A 13148-nucleotide genomic window follows, 5' to 3' on the forward strand; every position below is an offset into this window, starting at 1 on the left:
ATTACTGTCCTCTCCTTGTCAGAACAGATACTGGTAAATCTATTTGTCTTCTTGTTCCTCCCTGTTCGCCACCCTCGCGCGTTAAAGGGTGGGTATTTTTTCCTCTATTTTACACGCGCGTCGGTTCACTTGTCGGTTTGCTCCCTCATCGACAACGCTTGGTCGGTGGATCAGATCAACACAAAAAGGACTAGGACTCACTCACACCTCCAGCACGCTTCTCTTCGAGCACCGCAGGGGGGAGGAAGATGAGGATGATCTCTTGTATTTTCACAGGAGATCCCTGCAGTACCTCCGATTCACCGCTTGATGGCATATTTTCACAGTTTTACAGAATTACCCGTCAAATTCTTCCATGAATCCGACATCTAGTGCTGTTTAACCTCATGTTATGAGGTAATATTTATTTGATTAGTTCATGGAGCTGTATATTGAACCACATAAACATAATCAACACACACACACACACACACAAATATATATATATATATACATATATATATATATATATATATATATATATATATATATATATATATATATATATATATATATATATATATATATATATATATATATATAAAATCTATTAAATCTAAAAAATTGAACGTCTCGATTTTTTTATTCACAATTTCAAAAATCTTTTTTTTGTTTAAAAATCGAAAAAAAAATTTCAAATAAATAAAAATAATCCATTGTAAAAATGTTCTCTTTTTTTTTTTTTTTTTTTTTTTTTTTGTTCTTATTGATCTTTAGTTGTCTTCTTGGGCATTGTAGCAGCAGAATGATGACCTGGCTACTGTGTTGTTGTTTTGTTTTGGGTTTTTTTCTAAATGAAATTAAGAAAATTGACTAGCAAAAAAAAAGTTTTGTACATTTTTTTTTGTTTGTTTGTTTGTTTTTAGTCCACAAAAATCAGCAATATCAAAGAATCGTGAGAATCGCAATTTAAATCAAATCAGCACCCAAAATATCTGAATCAAATCAAATCGAGACAAAAGCATATCGTCACAGCCCTAACATGTATCCATTGAATTTAGTCTGACATCTTGATAAAGAGTCTAGTGCTATGAATGGGTCATTTTCATGGTGTATTTCATGTATACACCCTGTACGTTCACTGAATTCATGACTGTATGGTGGGCAGACACCATAAAGTAATAATATCACATGATACATATTTTATAGAATGAACACAAGGAATCTCTACCTTCATATTTTAATTAAGTCAGTATTTAATGTGCTGAATGTTTATCTAATATTGATGTCCACTTTAATTATTTGACATTTGCTTGCAGATTGTTGTTAAATATTATTTAAATTAACTGTGTCTGATAACTGAACAGTGTTTGACTGTCATTTAGATACATAATTTAAAAACCCTTTTATGGGGCAGACTGTTTTATTTTTCTCTTGATCCCCACCAGGGGGCGATATGCTCCACTGATTGTATCCTCGGTTGGCTTGAGGTTTTGCTTTATGCAAGTTGCAGCGTAGCTTTGACAGCGAGTAGTTACCTCTGTGCTAAGGCTTTTTTTGGACCAGCAACGAGATTCGGGGCTTTCGCCTGTGATAACTTCATTGTCATAAGTTCAGCAAGTCTGAGGTACAGTGTAAAAACTTCTCCGGGTAGAGCATATAAGGCCAATAGCTAGCTATGTGGAAGCTATGCTAAACTAGCCTCTTATGTTCAATTCATGAGTGGTGGGTTATGTAGCATTAGCCTCGGTCATATTAAAAGCAATCTAATACGTCTGTTTACTTATTATCGGTACTTTAATTGCTTGCAATAATATTCCGTCCTTTTGTCTAAATAGTTGTTTTTAAAATAAGGTCTTATTCGTGGAGTTTGTCGTGTAATGATTTCAAAGAAGAGAGCCTACATTATTGTTAGCATACCTGCTAACATTAGCTAGTTTTCACGAAATATGAGACCTGTTGTCTCGGGATGTTAAGTGTGTTTCAACATTAATTAATTTTAACACGCGGGTCACATTAACGCGAGCGTTTTTGTGTTTCTTTGTTTGTTTGTTTGTTTTCATCCAGTACATAGATCTAATGCTGTAGGGTGTCAGACATCTGCACCAAACAGCTAAGAGGTCGACAAGCTCGATTTACCCTTCCGAGATATCAAAACCCGTGATGTTCAACCCACACATCCATCAGCAGCAGCAGCAGCAGCAACAACAGCTTCATCAGCACCTGCGGCAGCTACAACAACTTTTCCAACAGCAGCCTCCCCCTCCTCCACCACCGCAGCCGCCTCCGGCACATCATGTTGCCCACCACCACCAGACACCACGGTAAGTTGGTTAACTCGACACCGGGGATTATGTGGAGGCCTTCTGTGAAAGAAACGTGCATCTGGTCGTGGTTGAGCTCTCAGACCTACCACAACACCTGCTAAAACTATGCTTATGGGTTCAGATAATAAATGCTTTGCTGATGCAGTGTTTACATGTTTATTCTAACTGTATTTTACCTTGCTCTGTTACTTTAACCAGGTTATCAATGTTGATATAGCTGCTGATTTAGAACTTTGCAAGTTTCCTGCTCCAGATCCGCTTAAGCTGTCTGTTGAGCAATCATAAGGAAGGAAGATTGTTTCAGATAAAAGCTGTGATGGTTCATATCAATTCTAGAAGAAATGACAGACTGCATTAGTTATCGCATTTGTGAAATGGTTACATCGGAAGCTTGCTTTGGATCTGCAGAGAACATTTGTTTGAATGGATTTATTACAGGAAAAGCTGTCATTTTATTTTCCATCCAACATTTTAACAAATCGTGTCTTCAAACGCAGCTGTTTAGCTGCATATTTCAGTCCTGTTTTTTTTTTTTTTTAAAATAATAATAATAATAAAATAAGGTTTTCTGTCTCTTGTGTATTTTCTGTCCAGAGCCATTCCTGTTGCTCCTCAAACAGCCCCTCCACCGAGGATGGTTAACCTGTGTCAGGCAACCCAGACGACTATCATTGCCCCCAATCCAATGCTGCAGGGGGCTTTACTGATGCAGCAGATGCAGGGTACACTTTGAAATACAGTTTTTAAAAGCAAGAAGAGTAAAGAGCATTAAATAATTATTGCTTTATAAAAGCAGCAGAATTTAAGTAAAGCTAATTTTACATAGTAGTACATGACTAACAGAGCCCACCCATTTGTCTGTTTTCATGCTTTGCTTTCATCCAGGCAATATGCGGGGCTTTGGGATGGGTGGGCAGCAGTTCCGGCAGTTCTTCACGGCAGGGACCAGGTCGTCCCTGCTTGGACCGGTTCCCATGGGCATGGCCATCAAATCTCCCATGATGGGGTTTCCTGCTGCGCGACCCTATCACCCACATGCTCGCTACTTCAGCACAACCACCACCACTTCCACAGCCTCTTCTCCTTCCTCCATATCTACTGCAGTAATAACATCCACAACATCATTATTATAACTAATATTTCTAAAGGGTTTAGTGTAGCTATATGCAGTATCAACATGCGTATGTATTGTCTGGCCAAGAAAAATAATAAAATAAGTAAAATAAGCATCACCAATTTTTTTAAAAAGAAAAAAAAAACAGTTATTTTGATGGACCGCCTTTAACTTTGTATTTATAGCTGTATTATTTATGTATAGCCAGACAAATGTCTTGTGATTTAACCTTTGTTTTTCTGTAGTTTTGCATAAGTATAAATAACCATAATTATATATTTCTGTATTTTGCTCAAAGAAATTCAGGGTGTTTATTAAAAGAGCAGGTGAAGTACAGGTGGATTTCAGCATCGTGTAGGAATAAATAAAGGATTGTGTGTCTGACAAAACAGATCGTTTTATGGCTTGAAGCAGATATGCCACAAATGAATCCATCCCAGCATCTGTTTTATATATTATTCACTAAATGCTTTGCCTTTTGCACAATATTTAGGCCAAAACAAGCCTTGCAAGTTTGATTATAGTCTGAGATTCTAGAGAAATTGAGATATTCTTACATTTTCTTACATTTAAAAATCTTCACTTACCAAGAAAACGAGATGCTGTTTATTTATTAATCGCAGCCCTACTTTTGAGTAGGATATATCTATTATTTATCTTGAGCCCATCAAAAATGTTAATTGAGTTAAAGAAGTGAGAAATGATATTTAAACAGGCTGAGTTTGACATTAAAATCAAACAAATTTAAAAAAGGAGTTCAACAAATACCTAATTTAAGCCCATCAAGCTGTCACTTGTTGGACAGTCTTCATACATCCAGCTGAAATAAAGGTGTACTTACAGTCCTGCTGCCTGTCTCTTTGTGCAGGATACTGCAGCACGCCAGGCAGACAGGAAAAGGGACAGTGAGCAGATGGTGACGGGGAGCACAGAAGACCAGCCATCAGCAGCTGTTGTTAGCAGCGAGGCTACTGAGAAGTCTCAAAAAGGTAGCAATGTGCTCCACATGTTGACTTTTAAAGATGGGTACATGCCATGCATGTACTTTAATAAAAAAGAAAACACACGCACACAAAAAAAACTTATGTTATAAATTGTTTTTTTTTCCCAGATGTTACTGAGGAAGGAGACGATGGGCTGATCTCTGAGGAGCAACTTGAAGAACCAGTGGTGAAGAAGCAGAAGACTGAAGGGTGGGGAAGAAATAGATTTTATTGCTAGTAGTTCCGATCCAATCCAACTTTATAGACCCCTTTTAAAACAACATAGTTGACCAAAGTGCCATTCACAAACCCTGGGCTTAACAACCAATACTAACATCATACTAAACAGTTGAAAAATCTACTATTATAAAAGCTATAAAATTACTAGTAACAGTAACACACAATAAAAACAGGATAAAATAAACAAAAAAACAAATCAACAACTCAGGCTGTGTTAATAGCCAATGGAAAAAAGGTGAGTCTTAAGAGAGGATTTAAAAACTGGAGGAGATTCAGCCTGTTTAAGGTGCAGTGACAGTGCTATCCAAAGTTTGGGGCCAACAAATGAAAAGGAGCGGTCCCCTCTGCATTTTGTCTTAGATTTAGGGACAACCAACAGAGAGTGATCTGCTGACGTGAGCGAGCAGTGTAGGGCTGGAGCAGGTCGGACAGATAAGTGTGAGGCGAGGCCATGTTGACACTTAAAAACAAACAAGAATTTTAAAATCAATGTGGAACGAAACAGGTGAAAAGTGCAGAGACTTTAAAACCGTAGTGATGTGCTCCTGTTTTATTGCTACTAGTTGCATATCTCTTTTTATCTCTTTACAATATCCATGAATGATAAAATAGAAATGTTGACGTAGTGTCAGCACTGAGAAACATGGCCAGAACACCTTCATGTTTTTTTGCTTCCCTTTTCTTTATTAATATATAATAACTGCTGTAATAAAAATAAGCATTTTGGGGGTTTTTTTTCACTGTCCCAAGAAAACCAGCCTTTTTTCCCAGTTATAATTTTCCCATCAGCCTCTATAATTACTTTCCACTGGTGTGTGTTGGCATTAAAAGTGATGCTGGAAAAGAGTTGCTCCCATTCCACTGTTATTGTTTGTCATGTTGCAGCATGTTTATTATAGCCAAACTAAGCACACCACAGTGGTGTGTTTGACGTCAGTTCATGCAAAACCAAATCATTTCCATCTCATCAAAGTAACACAACTCTTCAGTCGGCTTTGGTTGGGAATATTTAAGTTGGCTGGCAGCCGTCAGTGAGACAGAGACCGTGAAATTGGGGATTTTATTGTTGTGGATGCAGAGAAGTGAAGCAGATTCTGTTTGAATGAAAGCAAAGTAGAGCTTTCAAAGTGTCATTCATCGCATTTTCCCAATTACAGTATAGAAATGGTAAATTTGTAGGACTGTATTTTCCTAAATACTTCAAATTGAAAAAGTTATCAAATAAGAAATGCTGTCTGATAATAATTACTTTAAGATTTGTGGTTTCTTCCTTGTGCCAGGTCAGAGAAACCTAAAGAACAGTGTGTTGTTGAGACTGTCACTGATGCTTCTTCAGAGTTCAACCCAACCACGGAGGACATCCAGCCTGAAGGTACAATACACACACCTCGTGACTGCATTGGAAAATATAAAATTCCAACGACTGAGTGATGTTTTCAGGGTCTGTTGAGATAATCTTTACCTGTAAGTTTCTTTTTCCTGTCCTCTCCCAGACTGCAGCATTCAAGAAAATGTTATTAAGATACTGGAAGAGGCTTGTTTTAATGAGGTAAGAAAAACCTTTTATCAGATGGTGAGAAAATGCGCAAAATGATACAACACAGTGTTTAGATATGTGGGTGTTACCGATCCCTGCATTAAATGATGCAGAGTTATTTGCTTGCTAGCCCTAATTTGCCATTCCTCTCTGTAGGGTTACAGTTCTTTGGCAGCCCAGCTCCCAAGCGAAGAGGACCAGCCGGTAAATGTACCAGCAGAGGAAACTTCACAGGACAAAGACGCTTCTTTGAATTCGCCAGAGTGCCAGGACGATGAAGAAGGAGGTGTAGAAGAAGGAGGTGTAGCAGAAGGTTCAAACAAGTTCTACTGCTACCTCTGCAGCATCACCTGCCACAACCAGCAAGTAGGTGGAGTGTAATACCAAGCAGCATGTAGCAGTGTGTGCTGAGGGATCGATTTTATCTGGCTCCATTCTCTTTAATGCTCTCTGTTTGTAAAATCTGGGTTTATTTTCTTTTGTTTTTTGGGGGAGTAGAACTTCAGGAGTCACATGAACAGTATTTCCCACCAGCAGCGGATGATGGAGATCCAACACATGAGCAACGCCTGCCTGGTTACCCTGCTGCCACGTGTGCAGGAGTCCCTTCAGGGAGCAAGCAAAGATGGGTGGGTTTAAAATACTGTTTTTTATTGTTGCTTTTGGTTCCAGTTTTTCTTCTTTTTTTTTTTTTTCTTTTTTTTTAACTATATGAAATTTAATTGGTGAGAGAAAACCCTTATCGTGAATGCCTGTGTTACACCGCAGGGAAAAAAAAGACTCGAAGCGTTGGTGTGCCACTTGTCACACCCACTTCACCTGCAACATCACGGACCACTGGCGCTCAGAGGAGCACAAAGTAATTAGCTGCCAGCTTTGTTAACCATTAAATATCTTAAACTGTTAATATTTTCTGGTATCTTTAATTAAAAACTGCTCTTTGTCTTTGTTCCCCCCCCCCCCCCCCCCCCCCCAAAAGCTTGCTAGCATTACAGACATCTCTTCGTGTGCTATCTGCAAAAAACGATTCAAGACCTCCCAGAACTTTTTGGAGCACTTGCACTCCCAGGAGCACAGACAGAAGGTAGGTAGTGTTTCCCAAATGTGAGGATACAATAAAATATATTGCAAAAAAAAGTTTTGCATCTCAGCAGTGTACTTGTCACTGTTTACTAGCTTCGAGAAAATGGCTGCGAAGCCTTGGCCAAGTTGGCTGCCATAGACACAGATGGTTTCTCCTTAGAAAAAGGAGTGGAGGAAGAACAAGGAGAGGAGAGGCTGACAAATGAAGAAGACCAAGGAGACATCCAGGTGATTTGCATAAAAAAAAAATTTGTTGTGGATTTAAGTTGTTTCATTTATCGATGTCAGCTGAGTACAACTAAAACTGTTACAGGATGGCTGGTCCTCCCTCAAAGACGTGACGCTAAGTGACTTGACCAGTGATGAACAGTATGACCCAGACACAGTCTATGGTTTGCTCTTTTTTTTTTTTTTTACTTATTTATTTTATTTTTACTGTGCAATGTTTTTGTGAAAAATTTGCATTTGATTTTGTTTTTGACAGGATCCAGCTTTTTAGTTCCAGTTGCAGGTTTCATCTGTAGACTTTGCAACAAGTTTTATCACTTTGAATCTTCTGCCCTCCACACCCACTGCAAATCACTCAAGCACTTTGAGAACCTCAAGGTGAGTTTGAATTCACTACCAAATACAATTCAATATGCACCTAATGTGTGTCTGCATAGATTTTTTTTCCACTTTGTAGTAAGCTCGCTGTGATAACCTGGAGAACTCAGCTGATTGGCTGTGGGATGATTGTGTGTGAGAGTGTGTATATTGGATGAAGCTGAGTAGCTTCAGTCTAACAAAATGGAGTTCTTTTAACGTTTTTCTTCCACCCTGGATCCAGTGTTCCTTATTAGTTCAGTCTTGTTAAATAATACAAAGTTATTGTTTGAACAGTTATCTCAAGTTTATTTTACCCCCCCTTTTCTAATGTTTTTCCTTATTTAAATGCACCAGCAATTCAGGCGAATACACAGCATGCTTACTTCAGAGAAGAAAACTAAACAGGAAGTTAAAGCAGTCACCAATTATTTTTATTTTTGTTTTCAGGAAATCCCAAAGTCATAATAAAAATTATACCAGGTTTTCCAGTATTTATCTTTAGCAGTAATAACAATAAATCTCTAAAATTATATGATACTTTGGTAATTTTTGTTCTTTAAAGGTTTTTTTCCCCCAATTGGAAAAAACCTTTTGTTAATTTGGGGTTTTGGGGTTTCTCTTTCTCAGAGATACAGCACATTGGTGAGTCAAAAAGATGAAGCTGTTCAATCCTCTGGGAAATCCATCTTAGCTGCAGATAACTTCAAGCCTGTGACAGAAACCTCCACAGACTGCTCAGATAAAGATACGCTCTCCGCTGACACAAGCTTAGCTGCTAACGTTACCGTAGGCTCCATGCAGCCCATCATTACAGTCAGCCGACTGAAAATCCAGAAAGAAAACCAGCTGGAAAAGAAAGAAACAGAAACCGACTCAACCTCACAGGACTTGACCATCTCAGAAACCAGCACCGGCCAAGACCCCGGCCTTCATACAGAGGAAGAAGAAGACACGGTCCAGGCATCCTCAGCTCAGGAGAGTCCCGCTGAGCAGCCTGCTGGCAGCAAAGAGGAGGCAGTCCCAGAACCAGCAGCTGCTCAGGAGGGGGTTATGGAGGAAGAGGAGGAGAAGGAAGATCCTCCAGGCCCAGGGAAAAGTAACGGCACAGGAAAGGCAAAGAACACGGCCAAGCGCAGGTCAGGCAGGGCCATAAACAGACGTTGAGTTGAAGGCACAATGTGGGAATGAAACCACATCGTAAGATGCAACAATAAAAATAGGTTGTGACTGTGTGTATAGAGGTGCTGTCATTAAACTGAGACCAAGAAGTGAGAAGCCCGTCCTCTCTCCATGCTGGAAGGTCAGATCCAAGCACACACCAACAAATAGACTGGCTGGTCAATGAGTAGAAACAGGACTTCTCAAAAGAAATTTTCTCCCAGGGTGGAAAATTGACAGCTGTAGTTCTGGACTTACATTTCGGTTCACATAAAATTGAATGTTTTATGTGGAGGCCATGTTTTATCAACCATTTACAACAACTGAAATGAGACCATTGGAAAATCTTTTACATTTAAATCCAAATCAACTATTTAAGTTACTGCAGAGATTTTTTATTTCATGCATATTACAATAGTAAGGAGAAACTCCTTCAGCAAAATAATATTTAAAAAACCCTGTTACAGATATCCTTTGATCCAGAACACATTTCCACGCCACATCGAAGCAGCCTGTGAGCATTCAGTCTTCTTTCACCATATCTGGACTATGTATAAAGATTAAAACAGAATTGTGGTTAAAAATGACTTTTTAAACTCTTGTATATCAGGACAAACTTCCCATTTTCAGTCAATTTGTTTTGTAGTTGCATTGGAAATATTATTCCAAAGTCATAGTCGAGTATGTCAAAGCCACCAGTGTGACTGTAGATCCAGATTAGTACAGAAACTACAGTACAATAGCTTTGTGAGCAGAAAGCTAAATCAGATTTGAATATCAAGCAAAGTTTAATGTAGCATAATGATTTATTATGCTTTTAAAGAAGAAACAATGGCACTCCTAGTGGTTGTTAGGATTGTGGTCATTTCAATTGACCTGGTTTAAAACAATTGTCTAATATTTGCAAGCGCTTGTCTTTTTTCTGTTCATTTTCCACCCTGCTCCCTTAAATCAGGAATATGAAAGCTTATTGTCGGCATTCAAGTCTTCAAGTTAGTATAATGATAGTTAAATCTCCTTCAGCTGTAGAAGACTGTAGTGATAGTAAAGTGGAAACGTTTTCCACGTTTTGAACCCATGTAGCAAATACTTGCCACAAGCTGAAAAGTAGAATGTAACCAGACTGCTTGATTGGGTGACGGCTGTTTTTTAAAAAAGTGTTGAATTTGTTCTTTGGTTTGAGTATTGAGAAACAATTATTGTTGAATTTGATCATGTCTAGATTTAGGGCATTTTATGTTCATTTTTGTTGGGATCTTGGGTTCAGTTTAGCGTGGTGTGGGGGAAGAAATTTCTCCATGAAATAGCCCCACCTGTTGGCTTTCTGTCCACTATTAAGAGGGGAAAGGATTTGCTGAATATAGACAGCAGTATTAATGCTGAAATGTGAAAGTGAAGGGAGCTTTTTAACAGGATCACCAGCAAATAACTTTATAAACATGCCGAATAAAAACAGGCTTCTCCTATCAATCAGGCTCAGAATTACAATTGTGAGCAGCTTCAGCTAGCTCAATTACATTTTAGTGGTTTTTGATCAAAACAGGTCTCTGCTGCTTCAGTTCTCAGAATGCGTACAGAATGAAGTACCCAAGCTGAATGGATAGCGCTGGAGGCACAGATATGGTTTCCCATTACCATTTATACTTCTGAAAATGTGCCTACATTTAGGAATTAAAACATGTTTTGTTTGAAGTGAACTGTTTCTATAAGCATTCACAGGGCAATATTGGTGTTGCTAGTTGGTGCGTTTTTGACTCCAGTTCCCCCCTTTTTTTTTTTTCCTTTTTTTTTTTTTTCTCCTTTTCCTCTCATTAAATATTTCTGTACACTGGACAGAATCCATAAAGATTATGTGTGTGTAGGTATTTATTGTAGAAAACTCTCAGATTTGAAACTGCAATTACATTTAGATATGTGACCTAGTTTCTTTTAAGTGCTCATGAGGTATGAATGAGAAGTTGTTGGTTTCCTCTTAACTAGTAAGCTGTCCTGGAAACATTTCATCTTCTGTAGTAGTGAAAGACATTTAAAACCACAAAAGACTGGCATGTAGCAAACCCCCGTAGTCATGGCAGCGAATATGGCGGCTGTCACAAGTTTAGTATTGTTCAATTTCTGAAGAAACGCCATGAATTATGCTCCTCAAGCTCTGAAACTGCAAGAAGCAGGAGAGAGAAATGGCAAGCAGAGGATGATTTCAGACAAAGTGGTATGTTTCTTATTGTATTTTTATTCAGCTACTGACAAGTTGAGATGGACAACCATGTTTTCTAACTGCTGGAAGTTTAATGTATTTTTGGATGTTTTCTGTTTGGGAGTAATCTTAATTTATATTAAAATGTCTGGCAATTCCCATTTGTTGACTTTTTTATTTGATTTGCATCAGACGAATACAGTTCAAACTTAGTCACTTGTCTGAGATAATGAACAGGACACAAACATGGAAATCGACTTTGTTAATGCAAATCAGAAATTACAATATTCAAACATCTGGAATGTTTATGTTTTATCCTTGGAGACATTACATACAAGAATTAAAACAGACCACACAAATCCTAAGTTATATTTTAAATAACTTGATTTTTCTTTAAACATTTGTTTATAATTTATTGGAGATCTTTTTCACGATTTTATAAATATTCTATTTTAGGATTACACAGCTTTTTACACATTTGACTTCTCTGCGATGGGTACGCTAACTTGTCGGAAATGGTCTCTGAATTCCAGTGTGCCCAGGAAACAATTGCTAGTGTGTCAAGAGTTCACCACATGAGGAAAAACTGGACCGAGTTCAGAGGAGATGTAGAAATCAAACTACCAGTTACACGTCTGCTGATGTGAGTAATAATTACAGAACAGCCACTGGCAATTATGTTTGAGAGATGACTAGTCCACATCAGGAGTTTTCATTCAGATTTTCTATCTGCTTTGCCCAAACTAAACACCACTGCCATTCATGTCTGAGCTTCCATGCTTATTTAGATCTTCCTCATTTGGTGAGGACTTGTCTTCCTCTTTCGCAGGACAAAGCTCCTCGGGGGAATGATGTACCTCCTGGGTTAAGGAGCCAAGCAGCTGGGCTCTGAATTGCCGATTTGACTCCAAGAGGTCATGCAGTTTCCCATTAAGTGCATCGTTGCGCTCTTCCAGGTCATCCAGATATGAGTTGATCTGATCCAGCATGGAGTTAATGGCAACATACTCTGCAGAAAAAACACATGATAGTTTAGGTTTTTATTAGTGAAATAAACGTGGTTTAAAAGACATGACACAACGGTGACGCTAAAAGTTGAAACTATCATTTCCAACATCTTAGGTCTTAGGAAGTATTTGATTAATAAATATGCTATATTAAGTTTGAGGGATTTTCTTGTTTTGTTTTTAAGTAAACAACGGCAGACTGGTGCTACTCTATACATATTAACGTGTTTCAGTCACTTAGTTCTTTCACAAGATGAGACCTTCATTAAAGCAACCTGCTTTAAGTTGGCTTTATTGTACTTCGTATCTTGCAGATTTTCTGCATTTTAACTTGAAGAAGACGATCTGCATGCTGGATATAGCTTAAGGCTAATTCATTCTCGGCTGCGACATGTAACATAGGTATAAATTCTATATGGACACATACCCTCTTCGCCAAATTCATCTTCGTCGTTGATAATACCATCGTCTGCAGAGATGGTCGGGTCTCCATTTGGTCCTGACATAATTGAAATATTCTGATTAAAAATACTTTAACTAAAAAATAACTAGCTAGCGCTGTTGTTGTGATCTTAGGCTAGCAAGTAGCTAACTGGCATTTCCAAAAGCCCTAGGTGCAGAATTAACATCGAGATTACTTACAAGTGTCTACTGTAATATTATTTTCAGATTCTTCCAAATAATTTTAAGGAGAGATCTCAAATTGGGTTCGTTAGCTAGATTGACGTCTTTCATGACAGACTTTATATATTTGTTTACGGAACCGTTGGATTGTGGGAAAAAAAATTGTAGGATCTTGGTTTTAAGTAAGATAGCTCACTCACAGTAAATAGTTTGTTGAAACCCTGTTCAAGTCAGTGCCGTTTAACATGATAAAAGCTGTTTTATTTAAGTATTTTTATTTTGATTCTTTTTGACGAAAGTGAAATTCTGTTATT

The 13148-nt window shown here is 38.1% G+C and overlaps 2 protein-coding genes across 2 annotated transcripts; one reads left to right on the top strand and one right to left on the bottom strand.

Moving 5' to 3' along the window:
- The first annotated feature begins 1469 nt into the window (after positions 1-1469).
- On the top strand, positions 1470-11323 carry ciz1a (cdkn1a interacting zinc finger protein 1a). Its single transcript, XM_079256559.1, has 16 exons — positions 1470-1606; positions 2047-2303; positions 2901-3028; positions 3192-3409; positions 4289-4409; positions 4532-4613; positions 5924-6015; positions 6137-6192; positions 6337-6546; positions 6679-6809; positions 6949-7039; positions 7160-7264; positions 7357-7491; positions 7577-7655; positions 7748-7869; positions 8479-11323. The coding sequence occupies exons 2-16, from the start codon at positions 2143-2145 to the stop codon at positions 9013-9015; spliced, it is 2268 nt and encodes a 755-aa protein (XP_079112685.1). The 5' UTR covers positions 1470-1606; positions 2047-2142; the 3' UTR covers positions 9016-11323.
- Positions 11324-11423: 100 nt separating this feature from the next.
- bbln (bublin coiled coil protein) lies at positions 11424-12969 on the bottom strand. The gene is made up of 2 exons (XM_079256560.1): positions 12638-12969; positions 11424-12212 (listed from the first exon to the last, which is right to left on the bottom strand). The coding sequence occupies exons 1-2, from the start codon at positions 12714-12716 to the stop codon at positions 11947-11949; spliced, it is 345 nt and encodes a 114-aa protein (XP_079112686.1). The 5' UTR covers positions 12717-12969; the 3' UTR covers positions 11424-11946.
- Between the last annotated feature and the right edge of the window lie 179 nt (positions 12970-13148).

The sequence above is a fragment of the Telmatherina bonti genome (genome assembly GCF_933228915.1).
Source record: "Telmatherina bonti genome assembly, chromosome: 17".
Taxonomy (NCBI): Eukaryota; Metazoa; Chordata; class Actinopteri; order Atheriniformes; family Telmatherinidae; genus Telmatherina; species Telmatherina bonti.

Bases quoted from the DNA above. Each gene is read 5' to 3' on its own strand.
- ciz1a (XM_079256559.1), top strand. From the start codon at position 2,143: ATGTTCAACCCACACATCCATCAGCAGCAGCAGCAGCAGCAACAACAG. The intron at 7,265-7,356 runs GTAGGTAGTGTT...ACTGTTTACTAG, and splicing joins CCCAGGAGCACAGACAGAAG to CTTCGAGAAAATGGCTGCGA. The intron at 7,870-8,478 runs GTGAGTTTGAAT...TCTCTTTCTCAG, and splicing joins AGCACTTTGAGAACCTCAAG to AGATACAGCACATTGGTGAG.
- bbln (XM_079256560.1), bottom strand. From the start codon at position 12,716: ATGTCAGGACCAAATGGAGACCCGACCATCTCTGCAGACGATGGTATT. The intron at 12,213-12,637 runs GTATGTGTCCAT...TTTTTTCTGCAG, and splicing joins AGATGAATTTGGCGAAGAGG to AGTATGTTGCCATTAACTCC.